This window comes from Vitis vinifera, chromosome 12 (genome assembly GCF_030704535.1).
Source record: "Vitis vinifera cultivar Pinot Noir 40024 chromosome 12, ASM3070453v1".
Classification (NCBI taxonomy): domain Eukaryota; kingdom Viridiplantae; phylum Streptophyta; class Magnoliopsida; order Vitales; family Vitaceae; genus Vitis; species Vitis vinifera.
The window spans coordinates 20823549-20837691 of record NC_081816.1 but is presented as its reverse complement, the minus strand read 5'-3'; the positions used below and the strand labels follow the sequence as shown (position 1 = coordinate 20837691).

At 38.6% G+C, this 14143-nt stretch overlaps 1 protein-coding gene across 2 annotated transcripts; it reads left to right on the top strand.

Annotated features, from left to right (window-relative positions):
- The first annotated feature begins 201 nt into the window (after nt 1-201).
- LOC100241225 (serine hydroxymethyltransferase 7) lies at nt 202-13701 on the top strand. Of its 2 annotated transcripts, XR_787046.3 has the most exons (5): nt 202-1518; nt 10320-10725; nt 12728-12829; nt 12936-13229; nt 13347-13701. XR_787046.3 is itself a non-coding variant. In XM_002266276.5 (4 exons), the coding sequence occupies exons 1-4, from the start codon at nt 517-519 to the stop codon at nt 13157-13159; spliced, it is 1734 nt and encodes a 577-aa protein (XP_002266312.1). In that variant the 5' UTR covers nt 202-516; the 3' UTR covers nt 13160-13701. The 2 variants fall into 2 exon arrangements, 1 of the variants encoding a protein (XP_002266312.1); XM_002266276.5 differs by having other exon boundaries at nt 12936-13701.
- Nucleotides 13702-14143: the final 442 nt, after the last annotated feature.

Here is a 14143-nt window from a genome sequence, read left to right as displayed (position 1 = left end):
CTTTAACATTTATGGACCAAATGTTAATTTTTGGGTTCAGCTGGACCCAAAATACAATTCTCCATTTTTAAATCACACATCCAAAGAGACTCTTATTTTAAAACTCGGTAATATTTTGGTATTTTTAAATTTTTTAGGGAGGAATTTCATTAGACCCTAAAAACGGCGTCGTATTAAATTGGGCGTTCAAGCGACATGCGGGTGATCGAGGCTTCTGGTGACCACATGCTAGCTAACCTCCAAAACAAGTCCAGGTGCATCGGTCCGGAATTTCACCACCATCGTCAATCCTACGCTTCCCTGTTACGTTTCTAGGGTTAGGGCTAGGATTTGGGTTGGGTTTTCTGAGAATTCCATGGAGGCTGCTTCGACCTCTAGAAGACCGCTCTTCCGCTACTGTTACTGTAACTGCTTGAAGCGTTCTTGTCGTTGTTTCTGCTGTTGCTACTGTTGTTCACGCCCTTGAACACATTCCCAACTAGGGTTAGGGCTAGGATTAGGGTTTTGCGTTTTATAATGGATTTGAACTCCAGCTCCAATCTCTCTCTTGGGTTCTCATCGTCTTCATCGGTGCAAATAGCCGACGATTCTATCGCTTTTCAGATTGATTCCAGCTTCCGCGAATCCACGAACCCGATGCCAACCGCGCCACTGCAGTTGTTGGAGGAGAATCACAGGGGCGAGAATGGTGGAGGCGGGGGAGAGAGCGCGGATGAGGAAGAGAAGGTGGAGGAGTTCAGGATATTGGGGCATTCGATGTGCTTGAAGAGGCGGAGAGACGGGGAGGTCACTTGTTCGGCGGTGAGAAGAGATCCGATGGAGGCGGAGCTCGAGGCGCGGCGGAGCGCTGTGAGGGCGTGGGGAAACCAGCGGCTCTGCGTGGCCGATCCTGATGTGTTTGATATTATGGAAAAAGAGAAGCGGAGGCAATTCAAGGGAATTGAGTTGATCGCTTCGGAGAATTTCGTGTGCAGGGCGGTGATGGAAGCCCTGGGAAGCCATTTGACGAATAAGTATTCCGAGGGAATGCCGGGTGCTAGGTATTACTGTGGGAATCAGTATATTGATGAGATTGAATGGCTTTGTTGCAAGCGCGCATTGAAGGCATTCGATCTTGATCCGGAGAATTGGGGAGTGAATGTTCAGCCATATTCATGTACTTCTGCAAATTTCGCAGTTTACACAGGTTTACTTCTTCCGGGTGATAGAATCATGGGGTTGGATACTCCATCAGGTGGAAATACTAGTCATGGGTACTACACTCCTAATGGCAGGAAAGTTTCGGGGGCGTCTATCTTCTTTGAGAGTTTACCCTATAAGGTGAACCCACAAACTGGGTATATAGATTTTGATAAGCTGGAAGAGAGGGCGCTAGATTTTCGCCCCAAGATTCTTATTTGTGGTGGGAGTTCATATCCTCGTGAATGGGATTATGCTAGGTTTAGACAGATTGCTGATAAGTGTGGAGCAGTGCTTTTGTGCGACATGGCTCAAATTAGCGGACTTGTTGCGGCTAAGGTGTGAATTTTGCTGCCTTTTGTTTATGATTGAAAATTTTGTATCTGCATGGTTCATGACTTGCTTTGCTGGAACTATGTTGTATATAATTTTGTTTTGGTTGGTCTTGTTAGCTATGTGGTCTGGTTTCTCATTTGGTCATGACTGATGAAATCTATTTGAGTTTGGGATTTGAAGGTTTATCCTGAATTAGAGATATCTTGCTCTTGTACTTTCTTAACTAAGATTAAAAGCCATAGATGAAATAGTTAAAAATTTGGATTGCAGAAGGCCTTTGTTTTGGGAGAATCGAATTTCTTTATCATGGTCCCTTGTTGAGGGATAAGTCTCCTTCATTTTCTTCTCTTTTTGAGATGAGGTCCTTAGGTTCTAGAAGTGGGTTGGTGAGTAAGTTGTTAGAAGTTGTTCTTGGTTAGGGACATTTGAATCTGTCGAAGGTGGGGACTTCCGCAAGGCTCATGGGAGTTGAAATTTGGCCGTCGATGATGGTGCGCCAAGATGGCACATCTATGGTGTTTCTAGAAATGTGGGGAGATTAATGAGAGTATGGAGGTTAGGGGAGATGGATGGATTAAAAGAGACCCTTAGCGCTGTTCAGCGGGATAGGAGCCCCCTTTCGAATGTCTCTTTTGCAAGTTGGCAACTTTTAGTAGCTTTGTCAAGATGCCAATGGGGGCTTTGGAATTGAGGTAATTTCCCTTTTGAGGAAGATGGAGGCTAAGAGTGGCTATTTTTTTTTGATAAGTAAACACATAAAATATTTATTAGAAAAAAGGGCACTTAAGGCTGACCCAAAAGCATGCATGGGGTATACAAGAGGCGCCTAAAAGCAAGAACAAAAAGAAGAGGGGATACAAAAAATCACCAACCCTCAACTATAACCCAACCAATCAAAAAAACTGAATAAAAGAAGAGTTCCTTCATTTACAACTAACTTAGTCCAAAACCAAAGGTTACATACAAAAGAATTTTTCAACCTATGAATTGAAAGCTCCTCATTTTCAAATGCAATCCTATTTCTCTCCTTCCAAACTACCCAAAAAAGACACAAAGGGGTTGTCTTCCCCACCTTTCTACACTTCTTGCCCATGTTAATACCATGCCAACTAAGAAGGGTATCTCTAACCGAATAAGGAAGGACCCAAATTACGCCAAAAAGAGCAAACAATAACTCCTATAAAACTCCTGCCTTGGTGCAATGAATTAGAATATGATCAATATACTATTCTTCCGCACAATAAAGGAAGCATCTATTAGCTAAAGTCCACCCCCTCTTTTTAAGTTGATCCCCAAGAGGCTTCCCAAGCAAAAAAAACCCACTTTAGTAGGAACACAGGGACTCCAAATGATGTTATTATGAAACTGAACAACACTTCTTGAGACTAGAGCATTATAAATAGAATTAATTGAGAAAATCCCATCCTTAGTCTCTTTCCACAACACTCTATCTTCCAAATTAGGATTAAGCCTCCTTCCTCAGATTGTCAAAAGTAATCTCTCCACCTCCTCCACCTCCCAGTCATTGAAAGGCCTAGAGAACGTAGGGCTCCCAAACCCCTTCCTCTCCCGAAGAGTCCCACAACTCCACTAACCAAGTCTCTTTAAAAGTCTCAAAAGCAAACAAAGAGGGGAAAGGATTACAAAGAGCGAAGTTCCCACACCATTTATCTTTCCAAAATTTCCCTTTTCTACCATCCCCCATAGTAACTACAACTTTATTTTGCAGAAGAGACCCTTCCTTCCTTATTTTCTTCCAAAAACCTACTCCAAAACCCTCCCTTACTTCCCTAGTATACCAACCCCCTTCTTCTTCCCCAAACTTCCTATTAATGACATGCCTCCAAAGAGTCTCCCTTTTATTTGCAAAGCGCCAGTTCCACTTACATAATAGGGCCCTATTGAGAGTATAAAAACGTCTAACTCCCAAACCACCCTTCCTTTTGTCCAAACAAACAGTATCCCATTTTACTAGATGAGGCTTCCTCTCTAAAGCTCCCCCTCCCCACAAAAAATCCCTTTGAATTTTTTTCAATCTTAAACTAACCACTATTGGAATACGTAGTAAGGACATCAAATATATGGGCATACTTGACAATGTGCTTCGAATTAGAGTGATTCTCCCTCCTTTAGAGATAAATTGCCTTTTCCACATGGCAAGCCTTTTCTGAAATCTCTCTTCCACCCCATCCCAAACAGCCATGGACTTGTGATGTGCAGCCAAAGGAAGCCCCAAGTAAGAAGTTGGAAGCCTTCCCACTTTACAACCAAACTCAAGAACCAAAACCTCCAGATTCTCTACTCTCCCTACTGGCAAAATTTCAAAGGCTAAGAGTGGCTATCGAGGAAGTTAATATCAATATCTTGGTTTAAGAGAGAGCTCTAGAGGTTAGACTGCTTGGTCAATTGCAAAGGCTTTTCCAAAAATGAAAGGGGTTGTGGGAGGTGCATTTGGGAGCCGACCTAGGTTGCATGACAAAATTAAAAATCCTTTCTTGGAAGGTTAGATAGGCCAATGACGAGGAGAAGCTGTAGATAATAAAGTCATTGTTAAGGTCTCAAGATGCAAATCTAGGTTGCGTCAAGAAATTGAGATGTAATAGATGTCTATGTAGCTAATGGGGAGCTTGGGAGTGGGATGATTTTGGAGTGGGGACCTATGGATGTCAAAGGTTTGTTAGGGGCCATAATACTTTTTTGGGACTACAAAGTGCTGGAATTTATTGTTATGGATGCTATGTTGTTCTCTATTTCTTGTCAATTCAAAAGTTGTGAAAATGATTTTGACTAGGTATTCTTTAGAGTCTATTGACTGGTCCAAATTGAGGAGAATGGGGTGGGGGGAAGGGGGAAGGGGGAAGAAGAGAGAGAATTTTTGGGTAGAGTTAGGGGCCGAAAGGGGTTTTTGTGACAACCCCTAGTGATTAGGAGGGAATTTTAATATGGTCAGAATTCTCGAGGAAAGGAGAATTGCCTAAGAATGCCTTTTGATATGAGGCGCTTTTTGAAAGTCATAGAGGACTTGAACTTAAGGGATCTTCCTCTAAGTGAATGGCCACTCCGTTGGTGTGGTGGTCAAAATTTTCTGTCTTCTTTAAGGCTTGATTGCTTCTTAGTTTCAGATGATCAAGAGGAATTTGTTTCCAACCTAATTCAATGTGTTCTATCTAAACTGATTTCTAATCATTCCTCTATAGTTCTAAATGGTGGTGAGATGAGGAGGGATAACTTTGCCTTTAGATTTGAAAATATGAGGCTTAAATTGGAAGGTGTTTCACATATCCAACAAGGAACTAGTGGATGGTTATAACGTGAGTGCGTTTGTTTAGTCACATTTTGGTAGCAAAACTGAAGGGCCCTTAAATAAGATTTAAAAACGTGGAAAAGAGTTCTTTGGGAATATCGCTCCTAAATCAAATCGCCTTTTGGGATTCTAAGGAGAGAAAAGCAGTCCTCATTGTTGAAGAGTTTGAGGCTAGAAGGTTAGTAGTTGAGTTTAGCAAGTGGGCCTTGTTGGAAGAAGTGATGTGACACTTCGTAAAAACCAAGGTGATGCGTTTCTTCAAGGAGTTCTTTAATAACAACTCTTTTGAGAGAAGGTTAAATGCTACTTTCTTGGTCTTGATTCATAAGATATGTGAAGTCAAGGACTTGAAATATTTTAGACCCATTAGCTTAGTAGGTGGGTTATATAAGCTCCTAGCTAAAGTTTTGGTTAATTGACTCAAGATGAGGTGGTTTTAATTTACCAACAAGCTTTCATGTAGGGTAAACAAATTTTAGATGCAACCCACATTGCCAATAAGGCCTTAGATTCAAGGCTAAAGAACACCAATAGTGGTTCATTTACAAGCTAGAAATTGAAAATGCATTTGATCATGTGAATTCATATTTCTTATTAATGGTTTTAGAGAAAATGAGCTTTGGCCAAAAATGGGTGAGATGGATAAAATGCTGCATTTTTATAGTGAAATTCTCAGTTTTAGTCAATGGGGTCCCATCCCATTTTTTCTAGAGTTTCAAGAGGGTTTTGGTAGGGAGATCCTCTTTCCCTTGCCTCTTTTGGCAATGGAGGCACTTAGTCGTACCTTGAGAATGGCCAATGAAGGAGGTTTCATCTCAAGATTTGGAGTGGGAAGGAAAGGTGGGGAGGGAATGGAAGTGTCCTATTTTTTATTCAGTGATGACACCCTAAATTTTTGCGATGCTAACCAAGAGCAATTGATGTATTTAAGCTAGACCTTCATGCAATTTGAGGCAATATTTGGTTTGAGAATAAATATGGAGAAAAGTGAGGTAATTCTGATAGGGAAGTCACAAATGTGGAGGGTTTAGCCTCAATGTTGGTTTGCAAGGTAGGTAGCCTGCCTTCTACATACTTGTGTCTACATTTAGGTACTCCTCACAAATCAATGAGGGTAGGAGATTTGGTGTATGAGAGATTTTAGAGAAAGCTAGCCTTGTAGAAGAGGTAGTACCTATTAAAAGGAGGGAGACTTACTTTGATCAATAACATGATGTCAAGTCCACCAATAATACAATACTCGTTTTACTGATAAAAAAAAAAATGATGTCAAGTCCTCCAATTTATTTCATGTCCCTATTCCCATCCAAAAGGATTTCCTATGGGGCAGGGCTTATGGAAAAGCCTCGTTTGGTTAATTGATCTACTGTTTACATGGTAAAAAAGGATAGAGGGTTTGACGTTAGAAATTTCCATACTCTTTTAATAAGGCTCTTCTTGGTAAATAGAGCTAGAGATTTTCCTTTGAGAGAGTCTCCCTTTGGAAATGGGTCATAGCAAGGAAGTATGTGACAAAAGAAGGGAGATGGTTCTCAAAAGTGGTAAGGAATGACTATGGGATGGGGTTTTGGAGGACTACTATAATCGGATGGGAAGTCTTTAGAAATAGGGCATGCTTCATTGTAGTTAATGGCACATGGGTAAAATTCTGGAAAGATGAATGGTGTGGAGAAAGTTCTTTGGAAGAGTCCTACCCTGAGTTATTTTCTATAATCCTTGATAGAGACTCTTGGATAGTAGATATGTGAGAATAGGTTGGGGAGGGGGCCACTGGAGTTCCTATTTTCATGAATAGTTACATATTGGGAATTGTAAGGAGTGAAGGTCTTTTTTCAGTGACCGCAATCAACCTCAATTAGAAGGAATGAGGAGGATAGATTGGTTTGGAAGAAAACAAAGAGTAGCAAGCTCTTTGTCAACCCTTTCTATGTATCCTTGGCGAAAGGAGGAAGTGAACTTTTCCCCTTAAGCAAAGTAGAAAGTGGGTTTATTTGTTTGGGAAGGTATTTGGGGAAGGGTTTTAATGTTTGATTAGCTCAGAATGAGGGCATGGAGTATTCTAAATAGATGTTACATGTGTAAAAGGGATCAGGAGGCTGCTAATCGCTTTCTTCTCCACTACCTTAGAGTGAAAATCTTGTGGTAGTTGTTTAGTTTTAAAAGGGACGCTAGGCCTAAGGCACAACCACTCCCTAGTCATAGTGCCTTGCTTGCCAAGACATGCGCATTGTTGAAGAGGCGTGCCTCGTCTACCTTACTTTCCCTATATATATATATATATATATATATTTTGATAGGTAAGTGCAAATTGTATAAAAACGCCAAAAGGGGTGCACCAAAGTACACAGAGTGTATACACCAGTTGCCTAATAGCACTAAAAAGGATAGGGAAAACAAAAGTACTCTCCCCTCAATCCGTCCTCAACCAATCAGTAAAATCAGTTAAGGACATAGAAGTATGTTTTATAAACAAGCTTGTCTAAGATAATAAGCTGCATAAAAACACGAACTTCAGCCTTTGGACAGAAAGTTCCATATTCTCAAAAAATCTTCTATTGCTCTTCTTCCAAATTGTCCAAAAAAGGCACAAAAGCGCTGCTCTCCACACTTTCATCCTCTTTCTTCCAATGAACGAACCATACCACCCTAGAAGGGTCTCTCTAACGGAAGCATGAATCACCTATCACACCTTGAACAAAGAGAACAAGAGCTCCCACAACAGTCTTGCCTTTTCCAATGCAATAGTATATGGTCAATTGACTCCCCATGAGCATAACAAAGGGAACATCTATTGGCTAAAGACCACTATATCCTTTGCAATTGGTCTAAAGTCAAAACTTTTCCCCATGTTGTCTCCCAAGCAAAAAAAACTAACCTTAGGAGCAACCCAAGCATTCCACACAATACTAGATGGGAAAGGGCCTACCCTTACTTCCTCAAGGATAGAATAGAGGGACTTAACAGAAAAGGATCTACTATTTGTAACCTCCCAAAACATCTCATCCTCCCTCTCCTCAACCACCACCTTATCTTGAATTCCTGATAAGAAGAATTCCACCCTTACTTTTCCTTTTTAAACATTTATATTTTTGAAATTTCTAATTATATATTGAAATTTATATAATTTCATTACTTCTTGGTTGAATGCTTCTTTTAAATATTTGGAATCTTAAATTTTTTATTGATTGGATTAGATTATGGATCATATTTTATAAAATTGTTGTACTTATATAAAAAAAAATTATAAAATTGATATGTATCCTAGGCCAAGTTTCACTTAATTGATATATATATATATATTTTATTGTTGTGCCTAAGTTGTAGGAGACTTCTACGCCTTAGGTGCGCCTTGCGCCTTTTAAAACTATGGGCTGCTGGTTTTTCCTTTGTTTGGAGTGACCTAGGCGATGCACCCCTTTGTAAGGGGTAATTTCCTGAGTTGGCATGGTTCTTTTGTGGGGAAGAAGAGAAAGAAAGCTTGAAAGATTGCTTTGTTGTGCCTATTTTGGAAGTTATGGATGGCAAGACATAAGAGATTTTTCAAATGTAGAACAGTTGGATCAAACAATCAAATCTTCCTTTGTGCATCTTTTTGGATTGGGTTAGAGTGTTAATAAACGACCATTTTATAATAATAGTAGGTTTTGTAGTTTAGTTGAGTTTGAAGTAATAGGGATGTTGTTTTTTGTTTTCTTCCTTCCTTTCCGTTTGTCTATTGGACGCTAATTGTATGCATCATATGTACCTTGGTGGGCTCTTCTTAGGCACTTTCTCTATTCAGTATATCTTCTCATTTGCATATCACCAAAAAAAAAAAAAAAATTGAAGTAACAAACTAAACACTATTAATACTAACTACTAAGTTGTTTACCTACCAAATTAACTAGAAAACAGCATTATAATAATTTCAATGATATAAATAATTCCAATATACCCTTCTCGGATCTAATTAATGAATAACTTAAACATAAAAAATATCCCTACAAAACCCAATTTATTCTTTCCTTATTACAACGACCTGCATGTGCATAGAATATTGATTGGTTTTTAGATTTGTTCATGTTTATGTGCCTTGAACACTCTCATTGTTATTATTACCAAAGAAACCAAGCAATATTAGGTAGAGAAAAAAACAAACGAAGTTCCCACTTATCTAAGGTTCTTCAATGGATTATGCTTATTCCTCTCTGCTGTGAGATAAAAGGAATAAAAAAAAAAAAAACAAGAGAAAAACAGAATAAAATACTAGATCCTTGTGGCTAACAATTTTTATGTACCCTCCTAGTAGTTAGGGTTAATATTCAAACAAAGCCCACCAGGTTGTAATGGCATTGTACCGCATCCACGGGTTCCGACTTTTGAACTCCCATAATCCAATCCACCAACTGGCATCCTCAAGCTCTACATAAGATAAATCCCCTCAGGGTCCGTCCTCTCCTCTTCCACCTTCTCTCTTTCTTTACCCCTTTTCTTCTCCTTCTTCATTGATCCACATTTTTAGCCCCTCTCAACAATGTGTTGTCATCAATGTGAATTAAATTGCTGCTTCTGGTGGACTTGAACAACTTATTTTGCTGGGGCAAGAGTTGCATTGAGATGGCTGGCATCTCATGAAGCCGTCATGTATCTTGTTGATTTTCTTAATTAATGTCTTTATCTTTCACATAACTAATCCTGAGACCAGATGGTGATATTCATACTATAGCTATTCACTATAAACCTGAGCCTGGAAAATACCTCTCTTCACTTTGACAGTTCAGAACAATCGCTCAAATCCTTTTCCATGCACAATTTCTTGGAATGTATTTGGCGTTGTATAGAAGAGGCATCTATGATGTTTTTTTATTTTTATTTTTATTTTATTTTTATTTTTTTATTTATTGGTTAGGTTTGAAGTAGGTGTGGAAGGTTCTGTTCCTTTCTTTTTTTGATCTTTTGCTTGGAACCCTTTGTATTCTACTTGTGTAATCTGATGTGTCCTTGTTGCAGTTCTTTCTGCAGTCCGTGGCGGAGCCAGCTAGGGCCTAGAGGGGGCAGGTGCCCCCCCTGAAAATGTTGAAACAAAAAACTCCACTTCTTACAATAGGACTCAAACCCAGGACTGTTATTGGCCCCCCAACAATGACAAGCCTGGACCATTAGGCTAAGGCCTGTATATGTGTTCAAAGTTGCCCCCCCAACCCCCCCAAACTAAACTGCTGGCTCTGTCACTGTCTGCAGTTCCCTTTTTTATATGTAAATATAAATATATTGCATTGGCATCACGGTTTATCAGCATTTACAGAAGGTTCCTGTCTTTGTGCAAGCTTTGATTTGTATGACCTAAGATATCAAATTAAGTGTACATGCTGAAGTATGATTATGTAATTTTCATTTTTGATGTTGCACAAATATAATGTGTCAGGCTAATGAAGAAATGAATCTTTTACATGCTTATAAGCTACTTGTCATCTATTCACAATTTATTTTTCTAATGTTGTGTTTACTGATGTTTCTCTAGGAATGTGTAAACCCTTTTGATTACTGTGATATTGTTACCTCAACAACTCACAAAAGTCTACGGGGTCCCAGGGGAGGCATCATTTTTTATAGAAAGGGTACAAAGCCAAGGAAAAGAGGGATGATTCTAAGTCAAGGAGATGATAATGATCACTATGACTATGAGGAAAAGATAAACTTTGCTGTTTTCCCATCATTGCAAGGGGGCCCTCACAATAACCACATTGCTGCCCTTGCAATAGCCCTAAAACAAGTGGCTACTCCAGAGTACAAGGCATATATGCTGCAGGTAAAGAAAAATGCTCAGGCTTTAGCATCTGCTTTACTGAGAAGAAAATGTAGGCTGGTAACTGGAGGCACAGACAACCATTTGTTACTTTGGGATCTTAGAACTCTGGGATTGACAGGTATTAGCTTATTTTTGTTTTTATGCAAGTGTGGTTGTTTTACCTTCTGTTTATGTGTAAGTTAGCTATCATTCCAATCTAATCCTTTCACTACTTGAATCTTGTGGACTATAATTTGGACTTAGTTGCTATTGTATTGTTGAGTTAGTTTCTTGCTTTAATATTTTGACTTGGTATTTGTGGTTTGTTGCAGCTAGTAGAATTCTTAGGCCATGCTTTCTGACATTTTACTTGTTTATTAAATGTTGTAATAAGCTTATGGCTAAGAAACCTTGAATGTGAGTGGAGACTTGTAGATAACCTCACAACCCCTTCCCTTTCCCTCCCTTCTCTGTTCCCTTCTGTCCTGTGAAGATGGTTCCTTCTTTTTTCTTGCTTCTTTTGTTGCTGAAAAGTTAGATCACTTGCGCAAAATCTAGGATGCCACTTATGACCATCTGAGTATCAGTGAATAAGTGCTATTCTATCGACTGTGATCTAAAGTTATATAAATCTCTCCTTGTTCTGAGCACTAGTGTTTTGACAGTTCCATTTGGATACAAGAAACTATTTTTCAATTTGGATGATGTTATGTGGTGGTGCTGAGGACAGGATAACCTGAATCTAATTTTTGTGTCAGAGTTGGCAAATGGAAGTCTTGGATTTTGTAGGATTTTAAACTTACAGGATAAATTTTGAATGGTTATTTGAATCCAGTCAATAAGTAAATGTGTTTGTAGACTTCAAGCTAGGAGTGAAACTTAGGTTGTTTCAGAGATGAAAATAATTCAAAGAATTCTATGGAAGATATAGATGCAACTTATTTATTTATTGGTTATAAGAAAAGCTGTGGATAACACTGTTTGTGATGGATATCCTGTATTCAGTTTATTAGTGTTCACTAGGGAGGCTCAGTTTAATTAGAGTCAATAATGTTATGGTGAGAGTAATTTTTTATGTTTCAAGACCCCTTGCCTCTTTTTATTAAATGTCTCTATCCTTCGTGTCAAATAGAGCTTTAGCTGAAAGATCTGGTTTCAGGTTTACAAAGGTGAGATAGGAGAAGTTTTTTGTGATCCCAGTTCTCTGAGATGGTAGATTTATTTTTGTCTTTTCCATAGATGTGGGCATGCTGCTGAACCACTTAAATCTTGTGGTACTAGCATTCTTTTAGATTAGCTCTAAACAGTTCTTTGGTTGGAGCTTTTGTGCTTGATTTCACTAGAGAATGATGGATTCAGAAATTCAGTATGCATGATGGATGACGCTCAATTCTTTGAATTGCTAGAGCTACTTTAATCAACTTTCTTTGTTTGTTTCTACCTTTCTCTTCTTATTCTTTTCTTTTCTTCTCTTTTTTATTTTTATTTTTAATTATTTGTCTATTTTCTTCTCATTTGTGTTTCTTTTAGTTTACCAATGCTTGGTTTATGCTTATGGAACCTGAATAATTGTTATTACTTGCTACAGGAGTTGTGTGATTTTTGTTGGCCATATGGCCCGTATCTAAAAATTTTGACTGAACTATTCTATATGTTGTCGTGGAGGATTTAATTTAACCGTAAATTAGACACTATCTAAAAGGATTGGAACTCAATGTAATGTACTTATATAATTCAAAGCGGACCTTGTCTGTTTTAAATGGACAGTTAAACTAAAGCAATCATCCTTCAGTTCAGGCAAATTTTGTGGTTTTTTAAGTAGGTACTGTATTTGAACTCTTCTTCCAAGGTTAATGTGTTAGGCAGTCTTCTCAAACTAATATGCATGGATGTAGTATCACTGTTGTGTTGATTTTCTTTCTTATTTTTCATTTTTTTCTTGTTAAAATAAGGTTATATAAGGGGAAACCTTTTTTTAATTGCTGATTTATATCGAACTTACCATCTTCATGTGTGCTTGTGCACCTGTAAGTTTGTGTTATTCTTTTTGGTTCAATTTTAATATGCATAAATTATTTCTCTTTACTGATGTCTTAATAAATGAGCAAACTCTAAATTTTCCTTTTCTAACTTGAATATAGGTAAGAACTATGAGAAGGTCTGTGAAATGTGCCACATTACACTCAATAAAATTGCTATATTCGGTGATAATGGCACTATTACTCCTGGAGGTGTAAGGATTGGTTAGTTGAGATCTCATCACTTGCCAATTTGCTAATTTTTCACAGGAATACTGTGTAATGACAATTTAGTTTTTATTAGAGTTTAATGTATTTATGAATGTCCCAGGTACTCCTGCTATGACATCAAGAGGTTGTCTAGAGGCCGATTTTGAGACTATTGCTGACTTTTTGCTCAGAGCTGCACAGATTGCAAGTGTCGTACAGAGAGAGCATGGGAAAATGCAGAAGGCTTTTCTGAAGGGCCTTGAGAGCAATAAAGATATTGTTGAGCTCAGAACCCGAGTTGAAATTTTTGCTACTCAATTTGTAATGCCAGGATTTGATGGTTGAAAATCTTTTTGAGATTGCATCCTGTTAAGGATTGCCATCTTCCATTCATGACAGTCTTCTGCTGCACATGGTAATAAATCCAAGTTCAGTTCCTTATTTTATTGTTTCTGTACAGCCCAGTCTTGCTCCAATTGTTTCTGCAGATGCCAACATTTCACAATTGTTAACCCCCCACATCTTGGTACAGAGTGATGCTGCCATGTTGATGGGGGGCAAGCCATTTTGGTCATTCACTGATCCGCTTATATGGGCAAATGGCCTTGGTGACGGCGGACCAGCAATACAAGGTGCCTTTCAGCCTCAAAACGGTTGATGATTATGATGTTTGCAGAACAGTGATTGCTGCACAACTGAATCCTCCATGCACCTCTGAAAGTTTTTAAAGCCTTGCTAAATATTTATTTGTGAATCTGATACACACCATGGATAAGGGTCTTAGTAAACTTTCAAATAATTCCCTGTATTCTCACTCTTCACATTTCTTTTTTAACTGCCCCAAATAATAGCAATTGTCATGCAGCACAAAACCGGCTTTGATTGTATTTGTATACTGTTTTCTGGAACTTTGCATTCCCAATTAGTCCGTGACGAAGCATTTTAGGTAAACAATTACATGATACATTACCCATTTTGTTTTGCTGCGGTGACCTGAGGCTTGTGCCCTCGTGCTTTTCTGCAGTTTATCATTACATTCAATCATCTGTGCTGGTTTTTGCCCAGACTAATGGTCTTCCTCAATACGTCTTATTAGAGTCCAAAAAGTCCTCATATGCTATGCCATGTAGTGTCAAGGAGAAGCAATCCAGAGAAAACTGTGTGGGGCACAAATTATATTTTTCCTTTTTGAAATCTAAGTTTGGTTCCTCTTCTCTCTTTCAACATTGAAGGGTGGTACACATTCCACCAAATTTTATTAAAGCTTTTGGTGGTTGAGTCATAAACCAATCTGCCTTTCTTTTGCCGGCATGATATCAGAAAGAAAAT

Excerpts from the sequence above, each read along its gene's own strand:
- LOC100241225 (XM_002266276.5), top strand. The coding sequence starts at position 517 with ATGGATTTGAACTCCAGCTCCAATCTCTCTCTTGGGTTCTCATCGTCT. Across the intron at positions 1,519-10,319 it reads GCGGACTTGTTGCGGCTAAG|GAATGTGTAAACCCTTTTGA; the intron begins GTGTGAATTTTG and ends ATGTTTCTCTAG. Across the intron at positions 10,726-12,727 it reads TAGAACTCTGGGATTGACAG|GTAAGAACTATGAGAAGGTC; the intron begins GTATTAGCTTAT and ends ACTTGAATATAG.